Raw genomic sequence first — 22,876 nt, forward strand, 5'->3', positions numbered from 1 at the left:
CTCTATCTCTCTGTCTCTCCCTGCTCTCTCTCTCTACCCATATGTCTCTCCCTGCTCTCTCTCTACCCCCTCTGTCTCTCCCTGCTCTCTCTCTCTCTCTATACCCCCTCTGTCTCTCCCTGCTCTCTCCGCCCCTTCTCTCTCTGTTCTTCTCTCTCAGTCCATCCCTTATCTCTCTCTGTCCGCCCCCTTCCTCTCTCTCTCTCTCTGTCTGCCCCTTCTCTCTCTCTCTGTCCGACCCTCCTCTCTCTCTGCCCCCTCTCTCTCTCTGCCCCTCTCTCTCTGCCCCCTCTATCTCTCTGCCCCTCTCTCCCTCTCTCTCTCTGCCCCTCTCTCTCTCTGCCCTCCTCTCTCTGCGTCCCTTTCTCTCTCTATCTGCCCTGCTCTCTCTATCTGCCCTGCTCTCTCACTCTCTCTCCACCCCCTCTATCTGCCCCGCTTCTCTCTCCACTCCCCTGTCCCCTCTCTCTCTCGCTCTCTCTGCCCTCTCTTGCTCTGCTCTCTTCCTCCATTTAACACTGGCAGAGGTGCTTACAGTGGTCATTTTCTATTTATTCAAAAACACCGTTATCCCAAAAGGAAAAATACAAATGAATTCAGCCACCACATCTACGTATTGGTAAGCTGTACATTGTAATCCTCCCCATTTACAGCAGATTCTGTGAGATGGCCAGTGGGTCTACCATGGGGAATGTTGGTGATCAGGCCCGGGGGGGGGGGGGGGGGAGGGGCAGTACTGAAGTATTGTAAGGGGCCCCAAAATTTCTGGAACCCGGCGCCGCCTGTGGTGGCGGGCAGGCAGAACACTCGCAGCCCGGAGGGGGCAGTCAGCAAGTGAGGCAGTCAGCATGTATAGAACCATGACAGGTCCTCTATATACTCCTACATACATGTATAGAGCCATGACAGGTCCTCTTTATACTCCTATATACATGTATAGAGCCATGACAGGTCCTCTTTATACATTACATGTATAACAGAGTATAAAGAGAACCTGTCATGCTCTATACACTTATAAAGAGGACCTGTCATGGCTCTATACATGTATAAAGAGGACCTGTCATGGCTCTATACATGTATATAGGAGTATAAAGAGGACCTGTCATGGTTCTATACATGTATATAGGAGTATAAAGAATACCTGTCATGGCTCTATACATGTATATAGGAGTATAAAGAGGACTTGTCATGGTTCAATACATGTATTACATGTATAGAACCATGACAGGTCCTCTTTTTACTTCTATACATGTATACCTTGACGGGTCCCCTTTAGTCATCATGATATAAAATAATGAATGTGGGGGCCTTTTGGTGGCCGTGATTTTTTTTTTTTTTGGGGGGGGGGCACTGACTACAAGTCCCATCATGCCACTGCCTCTGGGTGTCATGCTTGTGGCTGTCAGATTCCTGCTATGCCTCATGGGAGTTGTAGTTCTGCAACAGCTGGAGGTCTGCTAATTGCATATCCCTGATTTAAACCAAGATTCATAAGGTGAAACATCCTACTCTGTCAGCCAAAATCAACAAGCTGCCTTTTGTAGTATTCAAGTCTTTCTTTCTGTCCCACGCCATAGTTCTACCCAGCTGCGTACGCTCCCAAATGTTACTCACTTTCTCCCAGGTTCATTAGTACTCACTTAGGGCTCTGGCTTGCCCATTAGGCTTTATGTATTCAGCTCATGACTCCCTTCATGTCGTTCCAGAGACAGGACTGCTGTTGCACCTTAAGATTCTGTACACTTTTCCTAGGACCTCTGGGGGTATTAAAACTCATGACAGAGAAAACTTAGGCCACGTTCACACTGAGGCGTTTTACAGGCGTTTTGCCTGTAAATTGCCTCTTCTGCAGCCCCAGTGTGCTTTCACAGTGGGGCGGTGCGCTTGCAAGATGGGAAAAAAGTCCCACAAGCAGCATCTTTAGGGTAGTAGGGGAGCGGTGTAAACACCGCTCCTAAACCGCCTTAATTTGGCAGCAGCACTTTTTAAACCTTTTTCGGTCGCTAGCAGGGGTTAAAAGCCCCACTAAAACAACGGTAAAGCGCCACTAAAACTAACAGCACTTTACCGTCAACATGGCCAGCACCTCAGTGTGAAAGTGGCTTTGGCCTGGCCTAAAAGGTCTTTTTCATCATGCTCTCAGTCCACTTAGATCATGTATCAAGTCAGGACAACTACAGCTGGCTCTTCTGGGTGTTAGACCTGTGCCAGCTTTGACCTGTGTCCTGTGCAGGGCCTTTGCAGTAGATGGCTACATTTGCATGGCTGTGGAATGTTTGCCTCCCATGCCCTTGCTCCTCTCCTCCTGGCATTTAGATGGGCACTAACGCCCAATTCATCACTACAGGAAGACTATGTCTAAAAAAAGGCCTAACACCCATTTACACAATTCCCTATTAACACGGTATTTTGAAACAGTACCACCTAGTGGCAGAGTTGCTAACTACACCTGTTTACAGGCTGATTTTTGTTTATAAACTTATGCTTGCCTTATTAACCCCTTTGCACCGACCACACACATATATGCAGCCTCACGGAAGTGGGCTTATTTTCTTGGGGCCACATATATGCGTACCTCCCTTTGTGCTGGAAGCCCGACGCACAGCGTGCTCCTAGCACATAGACCGGGGTCTCACTGAGAGCCCCAGGTCTCGTACTATTAATCGTGACCCGGGACTGTCGGTTCCGAGTCACCTGCGAATGATACATTGAATTTTCTTCTTTTTTCAGTAGAGGAAATGTAAACAATCAGACAATCAAAACAAAATCTAATAAAAATGTAAAATAAAGAATAAAAAAAAAGAAAAGATTTAGAAAAAAATTAACAGGATTAAGGTTGCCGAAGTTATTGTTGGGGTCAAGGTCAGGGTCAAAAGTCAAGTTCAAAAGGCAAGGTCGGGGTCAAAAGGATTCAGAAAGAGATACGACGGTGTATCTCCTGATACACCGTCGTGTCTCTGAGTCCCGCCGGTCGTATCTATGCGACTGATATCCCTAAGATCCGACAGGTGTAAGTGTCTTACACCGTCGGATCTTAGGCTGCAATTTCAGGCTGGCCGCTAGGTGGCGCTTCCGTATTTTTACGCGAGGAAAATGCAAATGAGTATTTACGCCGATTCAGAAACGAACGACCGCCCGGTGCTTTTTTTTTATGTCATTTGCGTTCGGCTTTTTCCGGCGTATAGTTACCCCTGCTATATGAGGGGTAGCTAATGTTAAATATGGCCGTCGTTCCCGTGCCGAGTTTTGAAATTTTACGTCGTTTGCGTAAGTCGTTCGCGAATACGGCTGGACGTAATTTACGTTCATGTAGAAACCAATGACTTCCTTGCGACGTCATTTAGAGCAATGCACACTGGGATATTTTACGGACGGCGCACGCGCCGCTAAAAAAAAACGCGGGGTCAAGTCAAATTGAAATAATACACGCCCTCCAACATCCCCATTTGAATTACGCGGCCTTACGCCGCAACACATACGTTACGCCGCCGTAACTAAGGGCGCAAGTTTTTTCTGAATAAAGAACTCGCGCCCAAAGTTTGAGCGGCGTAACGTTATCGGAGATACGTTACGCCTGCCGGACAGATATGCTCAGGTATCTGAATCCGGCCCTGTGTGTTTAAAAAAATGCAAAGTGCGCACCATTGTTTCTGGGCTGTACTACAGGCACACACAACAACCAACATACACATATGTGGTATCACTGCAATCGTTTGGAACAGGAGAATTTATTTTGGGTTGTTGTTTGGTGGTAAATTATGATAATAACTAGAAATATACAGCTAAATTAAAAGAAATTGGGCTAAATTTCCTTTGATAATAATAAAAAATTAAAATCAGGAAATATCCATTACCATTGACCACCAAAGGAAAGCCCTGAAAAAAACAAGGTATAATCCACCTGGATGCACAAAGCAGGTGTGATGATATGTACAGTTTTACTACACATTTCAAACTTGCAAAATTGAGCTTAGGCATTTAGATTTGTTTTACCCCTAGGTGTGAAGGGGTCAAAGATAAACAGAACTCTGGAAACTGTGCTAAAAAAAAAAAAGAAAAGAAAAATACTATGGCAGCCATTGGCTCTTGCTGTCAATCACAGTCAGTGAGCAAAGAGTGGGGGTGGGGTAGAGTTGTGCTGTGCATTTCTATGGACACACTCAGCACGGTGCAGGATCGAGCACACACGAGTGCCCCAACAGCCATTGCACAGAGCAGGTAAGTATAACATATTTTATTTTTTTATTAACTTTTACAATCACTTAAATATACAGGAATTCTGTAGGTAATTATAGTAAGATTCTTGTTGATTGTTTAAAAGTTTTTCCTTCTTTCAGATCCCGTCTCCTGATATGTTTGAAGATCTTATCAAGTTCTCCTTCCACACAGATGTGTTTGAAAAAAATGTTGGTTACATGAGATTTGATATGTTTGCTGACTGCGAAATTCTGAACCAAGTATCAAATCTTCTGGTAGAACATGTATGGAAGAAGGTCGTTAACACAGATGCCTTAATTATCGACATGCGGTAAGAAAATACGTAATTTTACAGCTTGAAAAAAGGCACATGTCCATTGAGTTCAACCAAAAACGTAAAGCCTAAGTCCAGATACACCAAAAGTAATGCAAAAGTGGGCATAGTCTTTTAATTAACTTAGATAGGTTGTTCAAATTTCACATGTTGGCAACTCTTCCTCTATAGTAAATCTTCCAAGCAGAAGCAATGTGCCCTCATTGAGTTCTTGACAAAGGAGGGATGCAGGCTGTCCGACACTGGTGGTTTCCGATTGCGTGGTTAGGGGCAGATCCTCAAAGATCTGCACCAGCGCAGCGTATCTGAGATACGCTACGCCGCCGTAACTTACCTGGCTTTGGTTAGAATCCAGAAAGAATTTGCGCCGTAAGTTACGGCGGCGTAGTGTATTTCTCGCGGCGCAAGGGCGCGGAATTCAAATGCGGCGAGTAGGGGGCGTGTTTCATCTAAATGAAGCGCGTCCCCGCGCCGAACGAACTGCGCATGCCCCGTCCGTCAAAACTCCCAGGGTGCATTGTTCCAAATGACGTCGCAAACGTAAATGGCGTCCAGCCCCATTCACGGACGACTTACGCAAACAACGTAAAATTTTCAAAATGATACGCGGGAACGACGACCATACTTAACATTGAGTACACCACCAGATAGCAGCTTTAACTAAACGCCGGAAAAAGCCGAACGGAAACGACGTAAAAGAATGCGACGGACGCTCTTAGGTTCGTGGATCGTCGGAAAAAGCTAAATGCATACTCGACGCGGATTACGATGTGAACGCCACCCAGCGGCCGCCGGAAAATTGCATCTTAGATCCGACGGCGTACTAAGGCGTACGCCTGTGGATACCAAAACAAAGATATGACGCGCAAAATTTGAAATTACGCGGCGTATCAACAGATACGCCGGCGTAATTTCTTTGAGGATCTGCCCCTTAGTCTTCAATACTGGTTTCCTTTCCTTAAAACTTCTTCATCCATCTGTGCACATTGCTTTTGTCAATGTGTCATCTCCACAAAGATTCTGTAGTCTTCTGTTCTTGTCAGAAAGCCTGAGCCTCTCCTTCATCCAGAACTCAATGCCAGCACATTGCTTCTGCTCGGAATCCATTATTTATCTGCAAGGAAAAGAAGAGTTACTATAGAGAAAGAATCACTTACCAAGATGTGAAATTTCAATGACCTATGTGAGTTAACAAAAAAGTTATGCCCAATTTTGCATTATTTTCTGTTCAGCTCGTAGTTGGATTGGACCAAGCTGGTCTGAATAAACGATTTCCTTCACTAACAGATGGTAAGCTTGGTGTTGAGAACACTGTATAAACTGTACATTATACAGCACTTCTGTTAGTGAAAGAAATAGTTTATTGAACCAGCTTGGTTAAATAAAACCTTGATCTGTTTTTTTTTTTTATATAATCTTTATTTTAAAAAAAAAAGTTTTTGCATAGGAAAAACAGACATACAGTTGTAATGTCGGCCAACATGGCCCAGCAATTAGAATACAGGAAATGTAACAATCCCCTGGCATGTCAATAGGGATCCTGTCCCGGGCTGTCAAACGAAGCATATGTGGCAAAGAGCGTCTCCGGGGCGTGCCTATACCTGAAAGCGCGGCCTGGGGAATAGTAAACATCAAATGCAGGACATGTTCTGAGCTATAACCATAGTGGATCTACCCACCCGCACCACCTAAGCACACCCCGGAGGGGGGGAAGTTCCTCCATCTGTCAGGATAATCAAAACAAGCCTCTGCGCCTCGGACCCTCATGCCATGGGGGAACTAAGGAGGGGAAAAACAAAAAGGGGGACTCATACAGTAAGGGAGGGGAAAGGGGGGAAGGGGAGGGGGTAACTTCCGGTACATGTGCATCAACATCAAAAAGGCATTAAGTAAACTATAGTGTTTCCATTATGGCTCTAACAGCCCACTGCAGCATCATCAGGGTCCCTAGCGACACTCCCCCCTCCTGCCCTGGGCCCCCTTCCAGAGGGGGACACCCCCTGGGGGGGCCCAGGCACAGGCAGCTCCTCAGGTCCTACATAGTGTATCCAAGTCGCCCACATCAAGTAGAATTTATCATATTTGTCTTTGCACTGCGCCATCCACTTCTCTGCCTCCATAATTTTGTTCACCATACACACCCACTCCGAGCGGGTCGGTATTGTAGGCGTCTTCCAATGTATCGGAATCAGCCGTCTGGCCGCATTGAGCAAATGAGGCAGTGCAGACTTGCAATATTGGCTAACCGGGACCGTAGGGAAGTGAAGCAGGGACTCCAAGGGAGAGTCCGGAAGCGCCACATCCAAGATCAATTTGATTTGGGCATGGACATCCTGCCAGAAGGGGCATAGTTTGGGGCATTCCCACCAAATGTGCAGGAAGGTGCCCCTCTGGCCACACTCCCGCCAACATGCATCCGAAAGAGAGGGGTATATCTGAGCAAGTCTAGTTGGGACCCTATACCATCTGGTGAGGACCTTATAGCTATTTTCTTGCATCCTTGTATCAACCGTGCTCGAGTGCGTTAGTCTGTATATGTGGTCCAGCTGCGGCTTAGTGAAGTTATGCTGCAGGTCTCTCTCCCACTCCCTTATGAACCTGGGCTTCCCATCCTCCCGTAGGGAGTGTATCAGGGCATATAGCACTGAGATGGCATGGGGGACAGCCTCCTGGGACATACAGAGGCGCTCAAAGGGGGACGCCTGTGTTGGTGACCTGACCCTCTGGGGTAGAGTTGTGAGAAAATGGCTGAGTTGCCGATAGTGCCACTCATCCATTAGGAAGGGACCATATTGCTCCCTCAGCGTAGCCAGGGACAGCAGCCCCCGGTCCTGGACAAATCTCCCGCATCTGGACTCCCCATCCTCCGCCCATGTCCGAAAAAAGGATGGGTGTTCCCCGGGAGCGAACCAAGGGAAGCCCCCCAGGGGTGCCAGCGGGGAAGTCGGCAAAGCAAGCCTCCCCGTCTTATTTAAGGCATCCCAGATCGCTAGAGCATGGACGGCAAAAGGGGACACCAGCCCCGACAGACCCCTATGTTCTCCAGGCACCCACGGGGCGTGGGATAGATTACGCCCCACCAGGAACTTGTCCAAGGGCACCCACACCTTGTGCTGGACACCGTGGTACCAGTCCAAAATGCGTTGAAGGGCTATCGATTCGTAGTACCTCCTCACCACAAGGACCCCCAACCCGCCTGCAGATTTAGGGCGTTGCAGAATGCGAAGGGCCAACCGGGGGCACTTCCCACTCCAGATATATTGGATGAATAGACTGTTGAGGCTTGAGAAGAAGGCCCTGGGCAGGGCAATCGGGACCATCTGTAGGAGAAACAAAATTCTGGGGAGCACATTCATTTTCAGCACACTGACCCGGCCCATCCATGAGAAGGCCGCCTTATCCCACCTCTTTAGGTCCACCCTGATGGTTGAGAGCAGCGGAGCGTAATTACACTCATACAACTGAGTGCAGCTCACTGGTAGTTGAACTCCCAGATACTTCAGGGATGACTGGCACCACGTGAATGAGAAAGAAGCCTGCAGCTGTGCACGCAAATCCGGGGGAATGGTCAGAGATAAGATCTCAGACTTGGCATAGTTTATCTTAAAATTAGATAAGAGGTTAAACTCTGCCAGCTCCGCCATGATGTTAGGCAGGGACAGCAGAGGTTCAGACACGTAGAACAGCACGTCGTCCGCATAAGCGGACAACTTATGTTCCCTCGGGCCAACCGTAAAACCCCTGATATTGCTATTGAGGCGAATCCGACTGAGCAGCGGCTCAAGCGTCAAAGCAAACACCAGGGGTGACAGCGGGCATCCCTGCCGTGTCCCATTGCTAATCGGAAAAGGGTCCGACAGTAGGCCGTTCACCTTAACTCTGGCGGATGGGGAGCTATACAGTGAGGATATCCAGGCCAGCATATTAGGCCCCAGGCCAAGTTTGGTCAAAACTATGTTCATGTACGTCCAGTCCACCCGGTCAAATGCCTTCTCGGCATCAGTTGAAAGCAAAAGACACGGTTGTGGGGCCACCTGCGACTCCACCCAGTGGATCAGCTGGAGTGCCCTATTCGCATTGTCTCTCGCTTCCCTGCCCATAACAAAGCCAGTTTGGTCCGAGTGGACAACAGACGGGAGAACCGGCTTAAGCCTATTGGCCAATATTTTGGCCAAAATCTTAACGTCGGTGTTCAGAAGCGATATGGGTCTATAGCTACCTGGTAAGGAGTGGTCCTTCCCTTCTTTCGGCAAGACCGAAATATGGGCCAGCAGCGCCTCAGGCGGCATAGCCGTGCCGGATGCCAGCGCCGTAAAGTACTTGCACATAGGTCCTGACAGTACCTCTAGATATTTTTTATAATAGGTATTAGTATAGCCGTCAGGGCCAGGGCTCTTCCCGTTAGGGAGATCCTTCACTACCGCCCGAATCTCAGCGACGGTAATGGGGGCATCAAGTTGTTTGCCCACAGAGGCTTCCAGCTGTGGGAATTGCGCCTCCTCCAGGTATTGGTGTATTCTAGCGGCCCGTTCCGATTCAGATATGCCAGGCAGCGTATCAGGCAGGTGATAAAGCTGGGCATAGAAATCCCGGAACTCCGCCGCTATCTTAGACGAATGAACCGCCAACGCGCCCGTCGCTGTTTTTAATTTGTGTACATGTCCCGCGTCCCGTTGGCCTCTAAGGGCCCGCGCCAACATCCTTCCACATTTATTACCGAATTCGTAGAATTTGTGGGTCATATAGCGCAGCCGCGCCCTAATCTTGGAATCCAATAAGTCAGCCAAGTCCCGGCGGAGGGAGGCCAGCTCCACCGCCAGTGCTGGGGTGACGTTTTTCTTGTGTGTGAGCTCCGCTACACGAAGTTTAGCTAGTAGGGTCTGTAGTTCACCCTCCCTAACCTTCTTGAGCCTAGCCCCCTGTGAGATCAGCTCCCCCCGCACCACTGCCTTGTGGCCCTCCCACACGGATCCCATGCCTACCTCACCAACCGTGTTTTCTGCAAAGTACATGGAGATAGCATCGGAGACCCGTTTTTGGGCAACCGCATCGTCTAGGATGCCATCGTTCAGGCGCCATGACCATGTTTGTGCCTCCACCGAAAGGGGACGCAGGGAGATGGACACCGGCGCGTGGTCGGAGATGGTGATGGAGCCAATAGTAGCCCCAGCCAAAGAGTCCAGGGAGAACTGATCCATCAACAGAAGATCAATGCGTGTATATACATCGTGCGTGGCTGAGAAATAGCTATAGTCCCTGTCCGTTGGGCGCAGCAGTCTCCAGCAGTCCACCAAATGGTGGGCCTGCAGAGACTTCCGGAAGCGCTTCAAAAAGGCAAATGAGTGTCCCGAGCGACCGGAAGACGTGTCCACCCGGGGGTCCGGGCACACGTTAAAGTCCCCCCCCAGGATGAGGTGCCCATCCCGGAAGGTAGACAGTGATTCCAAAACAGTGTCCAGAAAAGAAATCTGACCGCTGTTCGGGGCGTATAGTGTAGCGAGGGTATATTTGCGGCCGGAGATGGAGCCCTTAACAAAAGCGAAGCGGCCATTGGGGTCTAGTTTTTGGTCCTCAACAATAAAGGGGCAATTCTTGTGGATCGCAATGGCCACCCCCCCCCCCCCCGATTTAGGTCGGGGGGAATTGCCCAGGAACCACAGGGGGTAGAGGTGGGTGGGAAGGCGGGGGACCGAGTCAGTGCGGAAATGTGTCTCCTGCAAAAAAAGAACATGTGCCCCCATGCGTTTCATCTCAAGCCACAACTTACTGCGTTTCATCGGTGAGCCCAGTCCACGAACGTTATAGGATACGACTTTGACATCAGCCATCTCAGATACTCTGGAACTGGACCTGGGAGGGACCCTTCACACAACCTCGCCAGCAGACAGGTGCATACAGGAGTCACCGAACCTCTAAGGAGCCTAGGAGACAGAGCACGGTTATAACGGATGCTAAGTACCGGAAACAGAGGGGATGAGGAAGGAACAAGGAAAAGACATCCATAAAAACATAAACCATAAAACAACAACAAAAAAAAACATAATGCCCAATGGGCATAACTTAGTGCAATATCACCCCTGGTCGGGGATCCCACCCGCCTCCCAAAAAGGGGGAAGCGGCGGGGATCAGCGAGCAGAGGTTGTCCCCAAAAAGGGAGCATGACTCCAATGGAGTCGGCCTACTGGGGGGTTAGTAACGAGGCACAGAGAGAGCGAGCCCGTCCAGTGGCCCGCTAGTATCACTCAAATTAGTGTCAACCCCTGAGCCCAGGGGAGACTAATATTATAACGGCAGTCAGGGGGGAGTATCATCCAGCATATGTCAGCAGCAAAAAATGGAAGAAAGGGCAAATCTGATGCCAGGAACAGTAGAAGCCACAGTTCATCCGGCAATGCCATCAGACAGACATCAATTGGTAGTGAGGATGGAAGAAAGCATCACCGGGGCCAGAGGTCCCTAAGGCCACAGTTCACGCCTCTCCTTGCGGGGAATGGGGGAGCGGGGTGTGTCCAGGTGGACCCCTCCTGGGGCCGCGGCGGCGGTTGCGGCGGCGGACCGATTGCCACTGTCCAGGGCGAGTAGGTAGTGGTATATCCGGTGAGGCCCTCCAATCCGGGATATCTACGCGGGGGAGCCCCAGGGATTCCAGGAATCGGGGTAAGTCCTCCTTGGTGCGAAGGGTATGCGACTGGCCATCTTTTGTAGCCGACAGGCTAAACGGGAAGCCCCACCGGTAGGTCAGCTGGGCGTCTTGGAGAGCCCCCAAAAGGGGTTTTAGTGCCCTGCGTTGCATCAACGTGCGTCTGGACAGATCCGGAAAAAAGGTCAGCTGCGCGCCATCAAAGTCTACGTGCCGAACTCCCCTGACCTGGGTCATAATACGCTCCTTGAGGGAGTACTTATGTAACTTACATATAATGTCCCGGGGTTTATCCGGATCTTCTGAGGGGGGGCGTAGGGCACGATGTGCCCGATCTATTTCAATAAAATCAGGGGCTTGGCGGCCAAGAATTTGTTTAAAGACCCCCTGTAAGGTGGGAACAATCTCCCTCGGGCCTGTCGCTTCAGGTAGGCCTCTGATGCGAATATTCACCCTGCGGCTTCTGTTTTCAAAATCGTCCATTTGATCTAGCAGGGCCTCAAGCCTGCGATCCTGCATCTTACAGTGTTCAGTGAGTGCCTGCAGGGTTGGGGTGGTTTCTTCCCATTGTGCTTCCAGGGCCTCCACTCTGCCTCCCAGGTGGGCTGTGTCAGTCTGCAGATCTGTGATGTCTTGCCTCAGGGCCTTCTCCATCTTATGGGCAAAGCGCTCCAGATCAGCCTTGGTGGGGAGAGATAGAATATGGGAGCGGATGTCCTTATCCTCCCAAGGGTCCCCTCCATTCCCCCGCTCATCAACGCTTTCAGAGCCGGAGGTGGACGGGGATCGAGGCTGGGTGGAAGCCTGCACGTGCGGGGAGATGATGGGGGAAGAAGGCCTGGCAGCGTGGGAGCCGGGCGCCATCTTGGCTGCGCCTGCCGTCTCACCTCCGGTCCCAAAGAAGGCATCCAAGGAGCCGGAGTTTCCCCGTGGTGTCCGCTGAGGCTGCGGGGATGACTTGCGCTTCGGTGGCATCTTTTCAGAGCAAAAATCCCCCCTGGAAATCGCCGTGTGTGCCGAGTAGAGCGCGGGTCTCACGGAGCTCAGAGAGAGCACGTCTTCACTCGCTCATGCCGCGGCCACGCCCCACCTTGATCTGTTTTAACACCTTGATGAGCCAGAGGTAGGCAAATAACCAATTTGTGTACAACATTATTCCAGATTTTACCACCTCAAGCTGTAAAAATTATTTTTACATGCAGAGGTTAAACAAAATGTTAAACATTTCTAGCATATGTAATGTATGTGTATTTTTTTTTATTTCAGCTCCCCATGTACCAATATAGCATTAATGTACTGTATTTCTTTTGCAAAATAAAACAACTTTCCATTTATTCTACACACACTTACCTCACTGGCTTCATGGCTGTTTCAAAACACTGCTGGATTACTTCTGTCTTACTTCCAAGACAGACTTTAGGTCATGACGCAGGAAGGAGTTGACCAGCTGAGGGTAGATGATGCAGGGGCGTGCTAATGAGATCAGCTGGTCAACTCCTTCCTGTGTCATGACCTATATTCTGTGCAGGAAGTAAGGCAGAAGTAATAAAGCAGTGTTTTGAAACATCCATAAATACAGTGAGGTAAGCGTGTGTAGAATAAAAGGAAAGCTGTTTTATTTTTGCAAAAGAAGTACATTAATGCTATATTGGAGCTTGAATTTAGATGGAAAAAAAAGGTGAACAAAGGTGAACTTAACCTTTAAACAATGTTATCAGCCTTCTTAGTTCTCTTCTTTAAACTACAGAACACCTCTCTCTTATGCCGCGTACACACGATCGGACATTCCGTCAACAAAACCGTGAATTGGTTTCCGATGAATGTTGGCTCAAACTTGTCTTGCATACACACAGTCGCACAAATGTTGTCGGAAATTCCGATTGCTAAGAACGTGGTCACGTACAAGTACGACGGCACTTTAAAAGGGTAGTTCAATACCAAGTGCTCCACCCTTTGGGCTCCTTATGCTAATCTCGTGTTAGTAGAAGTTTGGTGAGAGACGATTCGTGCTTTTCAGCCTCATGCTTTTAAGTCCATTACTGCTCCGTTAGAAGAGCAGTTCGTTAGAAGATAATGCGCTGCATTAAATGATTAAAAAATTTGCAGTATGATGAATGTGCCATCTCCATTACGGACGCTAGTTTTACCAGACAGAGCGCTTCCGTCTCGTACTTGATTCAGAGCATGCGTGGAATTTTGTGCGTCGGAATTGTCTACACACGCTTGGAATTTACGAGGACGGATTAAGTTGTCGTAAAATTTGAGATCTAGCTCTCAAATTTATGTTGTCGGAAATTCCAACAGCAAATGTCCAATGGAGCCTACACAAGGTCGGAATTTCTGACAACAAGCTTCCATCGAACATTTGTTGTCGGAAATTCCGAGCGTGTGTACGCGGCATTAGAGTACCGTTCTTTCTGAATAATCAAATTTTACATTGCTAAGCTTCAAAAGAGTAACAGCATTACACTTTTGCTTGCAAAGCAGATTTAAAATCTTGGGGTATTACCACTACTGGAAATTACCCTAATCATGTTGAAATATGAATTTATTATCAGAAAGCAACAAACAATCTTCAGTTTAGAGCAGTCACAACCGAATTGCATGCAAGGCTTGTTCTAGTTACAAAATCCCATCCTTGGTGTCAGGAATATTTCATAGATGTTAATCCTTCAGCTTATATATATGAATGTGTGAATTGTTGTCAACATATAGGGATAGATATATTGACTACTTGAGGTCCGCCCTATAGCAGTTTTACTTTTCTACAGGACAGCACCTCTGCGCCGAATCACATATATATCAGTGTTACGGCTCTTCCGGGTAGAAGGCGTACATGCTGGTAGCTGCTCCCGCTGTGATCACACACAGCAGAAGCCGAGCGGCAGGGTGTTAGCGGACATTGAGATAATCGAGGTAAGAGGCAGAACAGCAGTCTGTGTATGTAAACAAGGCAAATCTCCGTTCTGACAAAAGAAGAAATTTGGGTCCCTGAAAAGGGAAAAAGCACCCCCCACAGTGTAGTAAAACACTGGTTAGGCACACAGTTAACCCTTTGATCACCCCTGATGGTAACTCCTTTTCAGCCAGTGTCATTAGTACAGTGCACATTTTTTAGCACTGATCATTAGTGTCAAAAAGTGTCAGTTAGTGTCAAAATGTCCACTGCAATATTGCATTCCCGCAATATTCAAAGATGGCTGTTCCAAGATGGTTTGATGTAGATGGCCTCCTTTATTCCTCTTGTGAACCAATTGTTAAAATGCGCACCTCACTATCCTGATAAGATGTAGGAAAACTGCTGAGCCTCGATCTGTAGAAATGACATGGTGGCTGCTTTGTCTCCGCAATGTCTTTACATTTCTCACAACACTGCATGCAAAAATTATTGTACATTTAACCCCAATAACAAATATTTTAGTATTGGTTGAAGGCTGTATGTTGGATGTCCCTTTTGGACTTATACCCACCTTTCCCACTTCTGCGTGTCAAGCTTTCACCACTGGATTCTCCTTAACAAAGCAAATGATTGAGGAGGAGAATTTATAGGCTGGGAACTTTGGTAAACATTTGGTGAAAGGAGACATGAAGCAGCTGGAGCCCTAAAATAAAATAATAATTTAGAACGACTTATGCTTTTTTATTTTATTCATTTTTTTATACTTTTTATTCTTTCAAGATTACAGGGGAAAGAAAATGCAGTATATTATACATAAATAAAGAAGTTAAAGTTATAAAGTACATGAAAATACTAAATATACATATAAGTAATGACTAGGATAAGTCATATACATAAATTTGTGGATAAAATAAATGAGAAATTAAAGGAAATAAATATCAAGATAAGGGTCACTAATATGGATCTCTAAAACAAACAAAAAAACTTTATTAGTAGTAGGGATATATCAAAGTTTGGAGGAAGAAGGGATGGAATCCAAAGGTAATATATTTTTTCATATTTGTGTGAATTGCCACAAGTGAGAATTGCAGCAAGTTTTTCATCAGACATATACCACATTGTTTTTTTTTGTAACCGATGTAGAGTTTGGTTAGGAGGACCACCGGGCTTTGGCTAAAGTTTGCTCGGCAGCAGTGAATAAAAATGTTAGAAGGTGGAATTGATTATTGGTGTAACCTTTTGGTTTGAGATTTAGTGAAGCCTCTTTTGGATTTTTGTTTAATCTTTTTCCAAATGGGGTATAGATTATTTAGTGTATGTCTGTCCAAAACTGCTTCATTTTGGGTCATTCCCACCATATATGACTGAAGGTACCGACATTTAAACAGCACGAAAACATTTTTTAGAGATTGTAGGTTTGATTTTAGCTGAACGTTAGGGAACCATACACCACCTCATAATAGTTTATATTTGAATGGAACAATGGGCTGTGGTGTGCCATATTTGACACCAATCTTTTTCTCCTATGGGTTAACCTATATAATTTTCCCATTTAGTCATATATGAATGTGGGAGAGGTGCCAATTTCTCAAGAATAGGAGGTAAAAATCATTGTGATAAGCCCTTTAGTATTAGGGTCATGTTTACAAGAGTGTTCAAAGGAAGTCAGGGTTCATAGATTTGAAGAACTACCGTACTTATTTAATTTAGAAAAAAAATAATTTGGAGATATCTGGAGGGTTCTCGGTGTGGTAAATTATGAGATATTTTGATGGAGGAGAGACTCAGAACTTTAGGACTTATGCTTTAGGCATTCCATGAGGTAAAAAAAACAATAAACTTTTTCTTGCTCTTAGATTTAACATTGGAGGTCCCACAAACTCTATTCCAGCAATCTGCTCTTACTTCTTTGATGAAGGGACCCCTGTTCTCCTTGATAAAGTCTACAGCCGGTCTGCCAACGCCATTACAGATGTGTGGACCATGCCTCAGCTCGCAGGTAGGATGCAGAATTTGTACCCTAAAGTATATGTAATACTAAAACATTTTCTTCTGTTTCAAAAAGAATGTAGAAGTGTTGGAAAACTTTCTGTCAAGTTTTTATTGCTTGGTGTACAAGAAGAAAAGTTATTCTAAATAACGTGTCATATAAAGCCAATGCATTTTGGGGTTTAATGGGTTATCCTTCATTAGAGTCTAGTATGCTGTATGAAGTGCTAGATTAATGCATTTGGAAGGATCCTATGGGATACTTATTATGATAGAGCCCCAGATGCCAGTTAGACCAGACTTTCTGCAATTGCAATTCCAAGTTCATAAAGGCAGGGGTGATGTAGATCTGGCCGCACTCATGTCCTCTGGAAAGGCCTGGACACCGCTACCTTCCTAGGAGATCTAGTTTCACAGATGCAAAATCACAGCGATTTACGGGCAACGAGGAAACGTATTACACTCCATAACGGAATACTGAACATGTGTTGGATTTTGTGCATGCATCATTGACAGTCCAGGTTACACTAACCTGCCCGCCAATGACATATATGCTAAATCTCACAAGATCACAGGGAAACTTATTACTCACAAACACAATTACTGCACATGTGTAAGCTTTTGTGCCTAAGTCATCAGTGAGCTAGAAAAATAAATGGGAAGCCATGTTTATGTTATATAAGGGTGGTGGGTCCACTTTAAGTAGCAGCCTTTTGTGAAAAGGTGAACTTATACTCTCAGGCCCCGTACACACGAGTTTCTCGGCAGAATTCAGCCAGAAACTCGATCGGAGCCGTATTCTCTATTTCCTCGTTGTTCAATGGGAAATTTCGACATTACTGGATCTCGGACTAGAACACTTTCTGTCATACCTGATCAACGCAGCTATTTGAGAAATATATGGAGATTTTTGTGGCTAGGTTGACTTTCCAAATGAGTTCAATAATATTTCTCATTGACTATTCCAATGGAAGAATCACCTTGCTCTGATTAACACATTTTTAATACATAATCCTAAACAAATGTTCTATATACTTTGTAAACTTGCCTTGTGATTGTGTTTACGTGCTATAAACACATTATTTTTATAATAATTATGCACGCACAGAGGATTCTGAGATTGAATGGGAGCTAGAGATATACTGTTAATATACGGGGGCAAGGTGGCTCCCCTGGGCAAGATGATGTCGCACCACTGCCGACCTGCTCCCACAGCGGGACAAATCAGTGGGTCCGGTGGACGCGATGTCCGCTAGGACTCGCCGATCATTCTGGACACAGGCAGAACGGTGGTCTGTCTATGTAAACAAGGCAGATCTCCGTTCTGTGAGAAGGGAAGGTTGTGATCCTGTGTTCCTACAAAGAAGGAAGATGGATCTCTGCTTTTCCATAGTAAAAGCACCGCCACACAGTTAGAAAGCACTCCCTAGGCACACATTTAACCCTTTGATCGCCCCTGATGTTAACCCCTTCCCAGCCAGTGTCATTAGTACAGTGATAGTGCATATTTTTAGCACTGATCACTGTATTAGTGTCACTGGTCCCCAAAAAGTGCCACTTAGTGCCCAATTTGTCCACCGCAATGTCGCAGTCCTGCTATAAGTCTCTGATTGCTGCCAGTACTATTAAAAAAATTAGAAAAATTAAAATTTCATAAATCTATGCCATAGTTTGTAGACACTAATAGCTGGGTTCAGGTAGATGAGCCTAACGTTAGGCAAGCGTAGCGTATCTCATATACGCTACGCTGTAAGTTAGAGAGTAGCTCACTATGAAATACTTACCTCGGAACGAGGTGAGAGGAACTTACCTGGTCCACGCCGAGGGAGATGTCATCTTTCCTCGGCGTGTCTTCCGGGTATCGCCGCTCCAGCGCTGTGATTGGCTGGAGCGGTGATGTCGTCACTTCCGCGCGTGCGCGCGGGAGACTTCTCCCCGGCAAGGTCCAGCACTGCCGGGCCTTTAGCCGAGTGATCTCCGCTGCGCATGCGCCGCTGCAGTCAGCGGTGCATTGCGGGGGAAATATCTCCTAAACCTTACAGGTTTAGGAGATATTCTTTATACCTACAGGTAAGCCTTATTATAGGCTTAGCTGTAGGTTAAAGTGGTAGTATAGAGTATACTACCACTTTAAATTTCTTGTTAACAATAGCAATGCACATACTAGTGTGTGAGGGTGCCTAGGCACTCCGATGCCTACAGCCTCATAGCTGCATATCTGCAGTGTAAGATTAAAGCATAACTCCAATTTCGTTGAGAAAAAAAACATTCCCCCATGGTAAAATATATGTACATTGGAAGGATTTTTACAAACTTTATTGCAGATTCCTACCTTTTGCTATTCTGAAGAAATCCATGTGTGCTTCTCTGTGCCCATGTGGGAAAGTGAATATAAGTCGAATGGTTTCATCAATATCACTTAGCTGCTGCACCTGCAGGGTACTAATGAGAAAAGCTGCTGGGCCTGCATCCCTTTAGATGTGTTCCTATTGGGAGTTTATCACCAAAAAAATTTGTTCCAGGGGATGACTGAAATCTGACTTTTTTCTTAGTGCAGACTTCTGGGAAAATCAATGGGGGGGCAATCACGTAAGCAGGAAATTATGTTTCTGGGGGGTGTTCTGTACACATTCTGTGTACAGTACATCTCCTGGTAGCCATATTGCATTGCATTTTTTAAATTACAGTGGGTGCAGATTGTAAAGAAAAGCTATTTTTTATTAACATTCAATTACAATATCATTTGTGTCGCAATTGTATACGCTATATAATTTTTTCTTTATTTGCTATTTTATTTTTCCCTGCAAAAGTGGAGTTATATCTTAAGTCACAGCATACACATTCATTTTATAACATCAGCTTTGTTATAGCATTAGAAACAATAGTTATTTTTGACAATCCAATATAAGTTTACTTGAAAAATCTCCTTTCATGTTGTAAGTGCTACTTGTCTGCTGGCTATCTCTATCCAGACCTTTATGGATTCCCTGTATAATTTTGGGCTTCTCCTCTGCCCATTCCTCTACCTTACTTTCAATTAGGGATGAGCCGAACACCCCCCCCCCCGTTTGGTTCGCACCAGAACCTTCAAATGGACCGACCGTTCGCGCAAACATTTAGAACCCCATTGGCGTCTATGGGACTCGAATGTTCGAATTCAAAAGTGCTCATTTTAAAGCCTAATATGCAAGTTATTGTCGTAAAACGTATTTGAGGACCCGGGTCTTGCCCCAGGGAACATGTATTAATGGAAAAAAAGTTTTAAAAACGGTCGTTTTTTCTGGAGCAGTGATTTTAATGATGCTTAAAGTGAAAAAAAAATTATGAAAAATTCCTTTAAATATCGTACCTGCTGGGTGTCTATAGTGTGCCTGTGAAGTGGCACGTGTTTAGAACTGTCCCTGCACAAAATGAGATTACTATAAGAAAAAAGTAATTTAAAACTGCTTGCGGCTTTAATGTAATGTCTGGTCCTGCAATATGGATGAAAATCTATGAGAAAAATAGCACAGACACAGACAGTACACACACCACGTAGCTTTAGGTGCACACTGCAGAGGACACGGGCAGTACACACACCACATAGCTTTAGGTGCACACTGCAGAGGACACAGGCAGAACACACTACGTAGCTTTAGGTGCACACTGCAAAAGACAAGGGCAGTACACACACCACATAGCTTTAGGTGCACACTGCAGAGGACACAGGCAGAACACACCACGTAGCTTTAGGTGCACACTGCAGAGGACACGGGCAGTACACACACCACTTAGCTTTAGGTGCACACTGCAGAGGACACAGGCAGTACAAACCACGTAGCTTTAGGTGCACACTGCAGAGGACACAGGCAGTACACACCACATAGCTTTAGGTGCACACTGCAGAGGACACAGGCAGTACACACCACATAGCTTTAGGTGCACACTGCAGAGGACACAGGCAGTACACACCACATAGCTTTAGGTGCACACTGCAGAGGACACGGGCAGTACACACACCACGTAGCTTTAGGTGCACACTGCAGAGGACACAGGCAGTACACACCACATAGCTTTAGGTGCACACTGCAGAGGACACAGGCAGTAAACACCACGTAGCTTTAGGTGCACACTGCAGAGGACACAGGCAGTACACACCACGTAGCTTTAGGTGCACACTGCAGAGGACACAGGCAGTACACCACGTGAGAATACTGCAGCTAGCACAATCACCTGCCTGCCAGTAAATTAGGAAGTGCAGATCTAGCTAAACTATACAGTGTATAAATATATACACAACACCTGGGATGCATATATATCCTCTACACACTGTAACTTTAACTGACTAGCCTGCCTGCTCTATCTACATACTAAAAATGACACACACTCTCTCTCTCTATGTCTTCTCTCTTTTAACCACCGCAACACACTACACAAAGGCCGACCTGCAGGCGGCCTTTTATAGTGTACTAAACCCAATGAGCCATAATTGGCCAAAGGCACCCTGGCTTTGGCCAATTATGGCTCTCCGTTTTTTGCAAGCTGTGATTGGCCAAGCATGTGGGTCATAGTGCATGCTTGGCCAATCATTAGCCAGCAATGCACTGCGATGCCGCAGTGAATTATGGGCCGTGAAACGCAACTCGAATTTGGCGCGAACGGCCCAAAACTTTCGAAATTCGACAAACGATCGAACATACGATGTTCGAGTGGAACATGAGTTCGACTCGAATACGAAGCTCATCCCTACTTTCAATTTTTAGGATTACATATTCTTTGGTACCTTATAGCTTGCATTCAGTGGTGATGTCACATACAGTGTGTTTCTTGTACTGACTGCCTCCTAAAACACCTATGTAGCTCAGACAGAAGACTTTGTGAAATGTGTGACACTGCAGTCGCTATTCAGGCATAGTAAATATGTGCCACTGTATTCATGGAAGTGAATGTGTGGGATTCTTCAAGATTCAGAATAATAGGAGTAGGCTAGAAATAATTGAAAGTTGATCTGAAAATAAACATATGATTTTAAAGTTTGGCCATAGATATGCTTTAGGCTCCTGACTGCTAGTCTCGGGAGATCTGGAGTGAGATTTAGTGATGCTCCTCATTGTTCTCTTTGCTGGAGGCTCTGACTTGAGGAAGCATAGCCTTGTCTCTACTAAGGTGTCTGCCTCCACACAGAGACACAAAGCAGAACAAGGTATGGTACGTCAGTAAGTGGGGAAGAATAACTGCAGGAAGATTAACAGCAATGTTGGTGACTAGTCCTTTGCCCTCGTTCTGCATTTTTGAACACAGCGTCTGGAGTTAAGTTCCTTTTAAAAGTCTAGGATGTACCTAGAACTAATGTGCTAGTAAGGAGAATCAGGAACCAGTTGCAAAGCTGAGGTCAGCAATGAAAAAATTATAACTAAACACACTAAAACAAGCATACATGATCCACGTGTAGGACATTTAGAATGGGAATCCACATAAGAACGTCAGCAGAAACTTGATAATTTGAGGAATGCTTCAAGCCTCTTACCATAGGAGGTATCATATTAACATACTTCAATGACAGAGAAGAGGAAGCACGTTCCCAAAACCACAATAAAGAGCACATAGGTGATTCAATCATATGCAAACTAGTGATCAGTTTCATTATTGTAAGTCTCTCTATATCTCCTTTGCAGGTTCTTCGTTTGGCTCAAAGAAACCTCTAGTCATACTAACCAGCTCAGTGACAGAGGGTGCTGCAGAGGAATTTGTATATATCATGAAGAGACTAGGACGGGCATATGTTATTGGAGAAAAAACAAGCGGAGGTTGCCACCCTCCCCAGACCTATCATGTGGATGATACGCACCTCTACCTCACCATCCCCACATCTCGATCAGCCACTGAAGACCCTGGTGCATCCTGGGAAGGCAAAGGGTTACTGCCCGATTTAAACGTTCCATCTGAAACAGCTCTGCTGAAAGCCAAGGAAGTCCTAGCTGCTCAAATACAAGGGAAAAGATGAGAAGGGTCCTAAGTTTCACAACGTCTTGCTTATTCAGTAATGAAAGTAGTCCATTTGAGTTATTGTACATCATTGTTTGTTGCACTGTTTTCCCGAATAAGCCTGTGTATGTCCTAAGTTTCTGTTTTGACAAACCAAAAAAGCATATTCATATATTCTTAGTACACTGTATATGCAATACTTATACTAATGACAACAGCCTCTAACCAAAATGTTTTATGTGACTGGCCCTTTAAACTGCAGCTCCACAAATATTCTGTGAAGAGGTGGAAAGGCCAGAGGTAAGCTTAGAATGTAATGTAAAGTGATAATAAAGGCAAGTTTTGAAAAACAAAAGCAAACATGTTCTACTTACCTGCTCTGTGCAGTTTTCCACAGAGCAGCCCCTATCCTCCTCTTCTCGGGTCCCCTGCCAGCATTCCTGGCCCCTACCTCCTTCCATGTGCCCCCAGAGCAAGCAGTTGCTGCACACAGGTGTTTTTTTTTTACCTTAATGCATAGAATGCATTAAGGTAAATAACCTTCAGCCATTAGAACCTCCTTAACATCCATCATCTAAGGCCCCATACACACCATAGAATCTATCCGCAGATAAATCCCATCAAATGGGTTTCTGCGGATAGATCCTATGGTGTGTACACGCCAACGGATATTTATCCGCAGATAAATCTCCCCTGGAATGGATTTCCAGCAGATAAATATTTGTCGACATGCACAGAATATCTATCTGCTGGAATCCATTCCAACGGATGGATCCGCTCGTCTGTACAGACTTACCGGATCCATCCGTCCAAAGGGATTCCCCGCACGCGCCGTAATGAATAGACGCATGCG

General features: G+C 46.0%; 1 protein-coding gene across 1 annotated transcript in view; it reads left to right on the forward strand.

Annotated features, from left to right (window-relative positions):
• The window catches only part of RBP3 (retinol binding protein 3), a 33,481-nt gene extending 11,103 nt beyond the window's left edge, over positions 1 to 22,378 (forward strand). The window contains exons 2-4 of the mRNA XM_040320824.1: positions 4,338 to 4,528; positions 15,927 to 16,069; positions 21,714 to 22,378. Coding sequence (XP_040176758.1) covers positions 4,338 to 4,528; positions 15,927 to 16,069; positions 21,714 to 22,042 — 663 coding nt within the window. The 3' untranslated portion in view covers positions 22,043 to 22,378. The remainder of the gene's footprint in view (positions 1 to 4,337; positions 4,529 to 15,926; positions 16,070 to 21,713) is intronic.
• Positions 22,379 to 22,876: the final 498 nt, after the last annotated feature.

This window comes from Rana temporaria, chromosome 8 (genome assembly GCF_905171775.1).
Source record: "Rana temporaria chromosome 8, aRanTem1.1, whole genome shotgun sequence".
Lineage (NCBI taxonomy): Eukaryota > Metazoa > Chordata > Amphibia > Anura > Ranidae > Rana > Rana temporaria.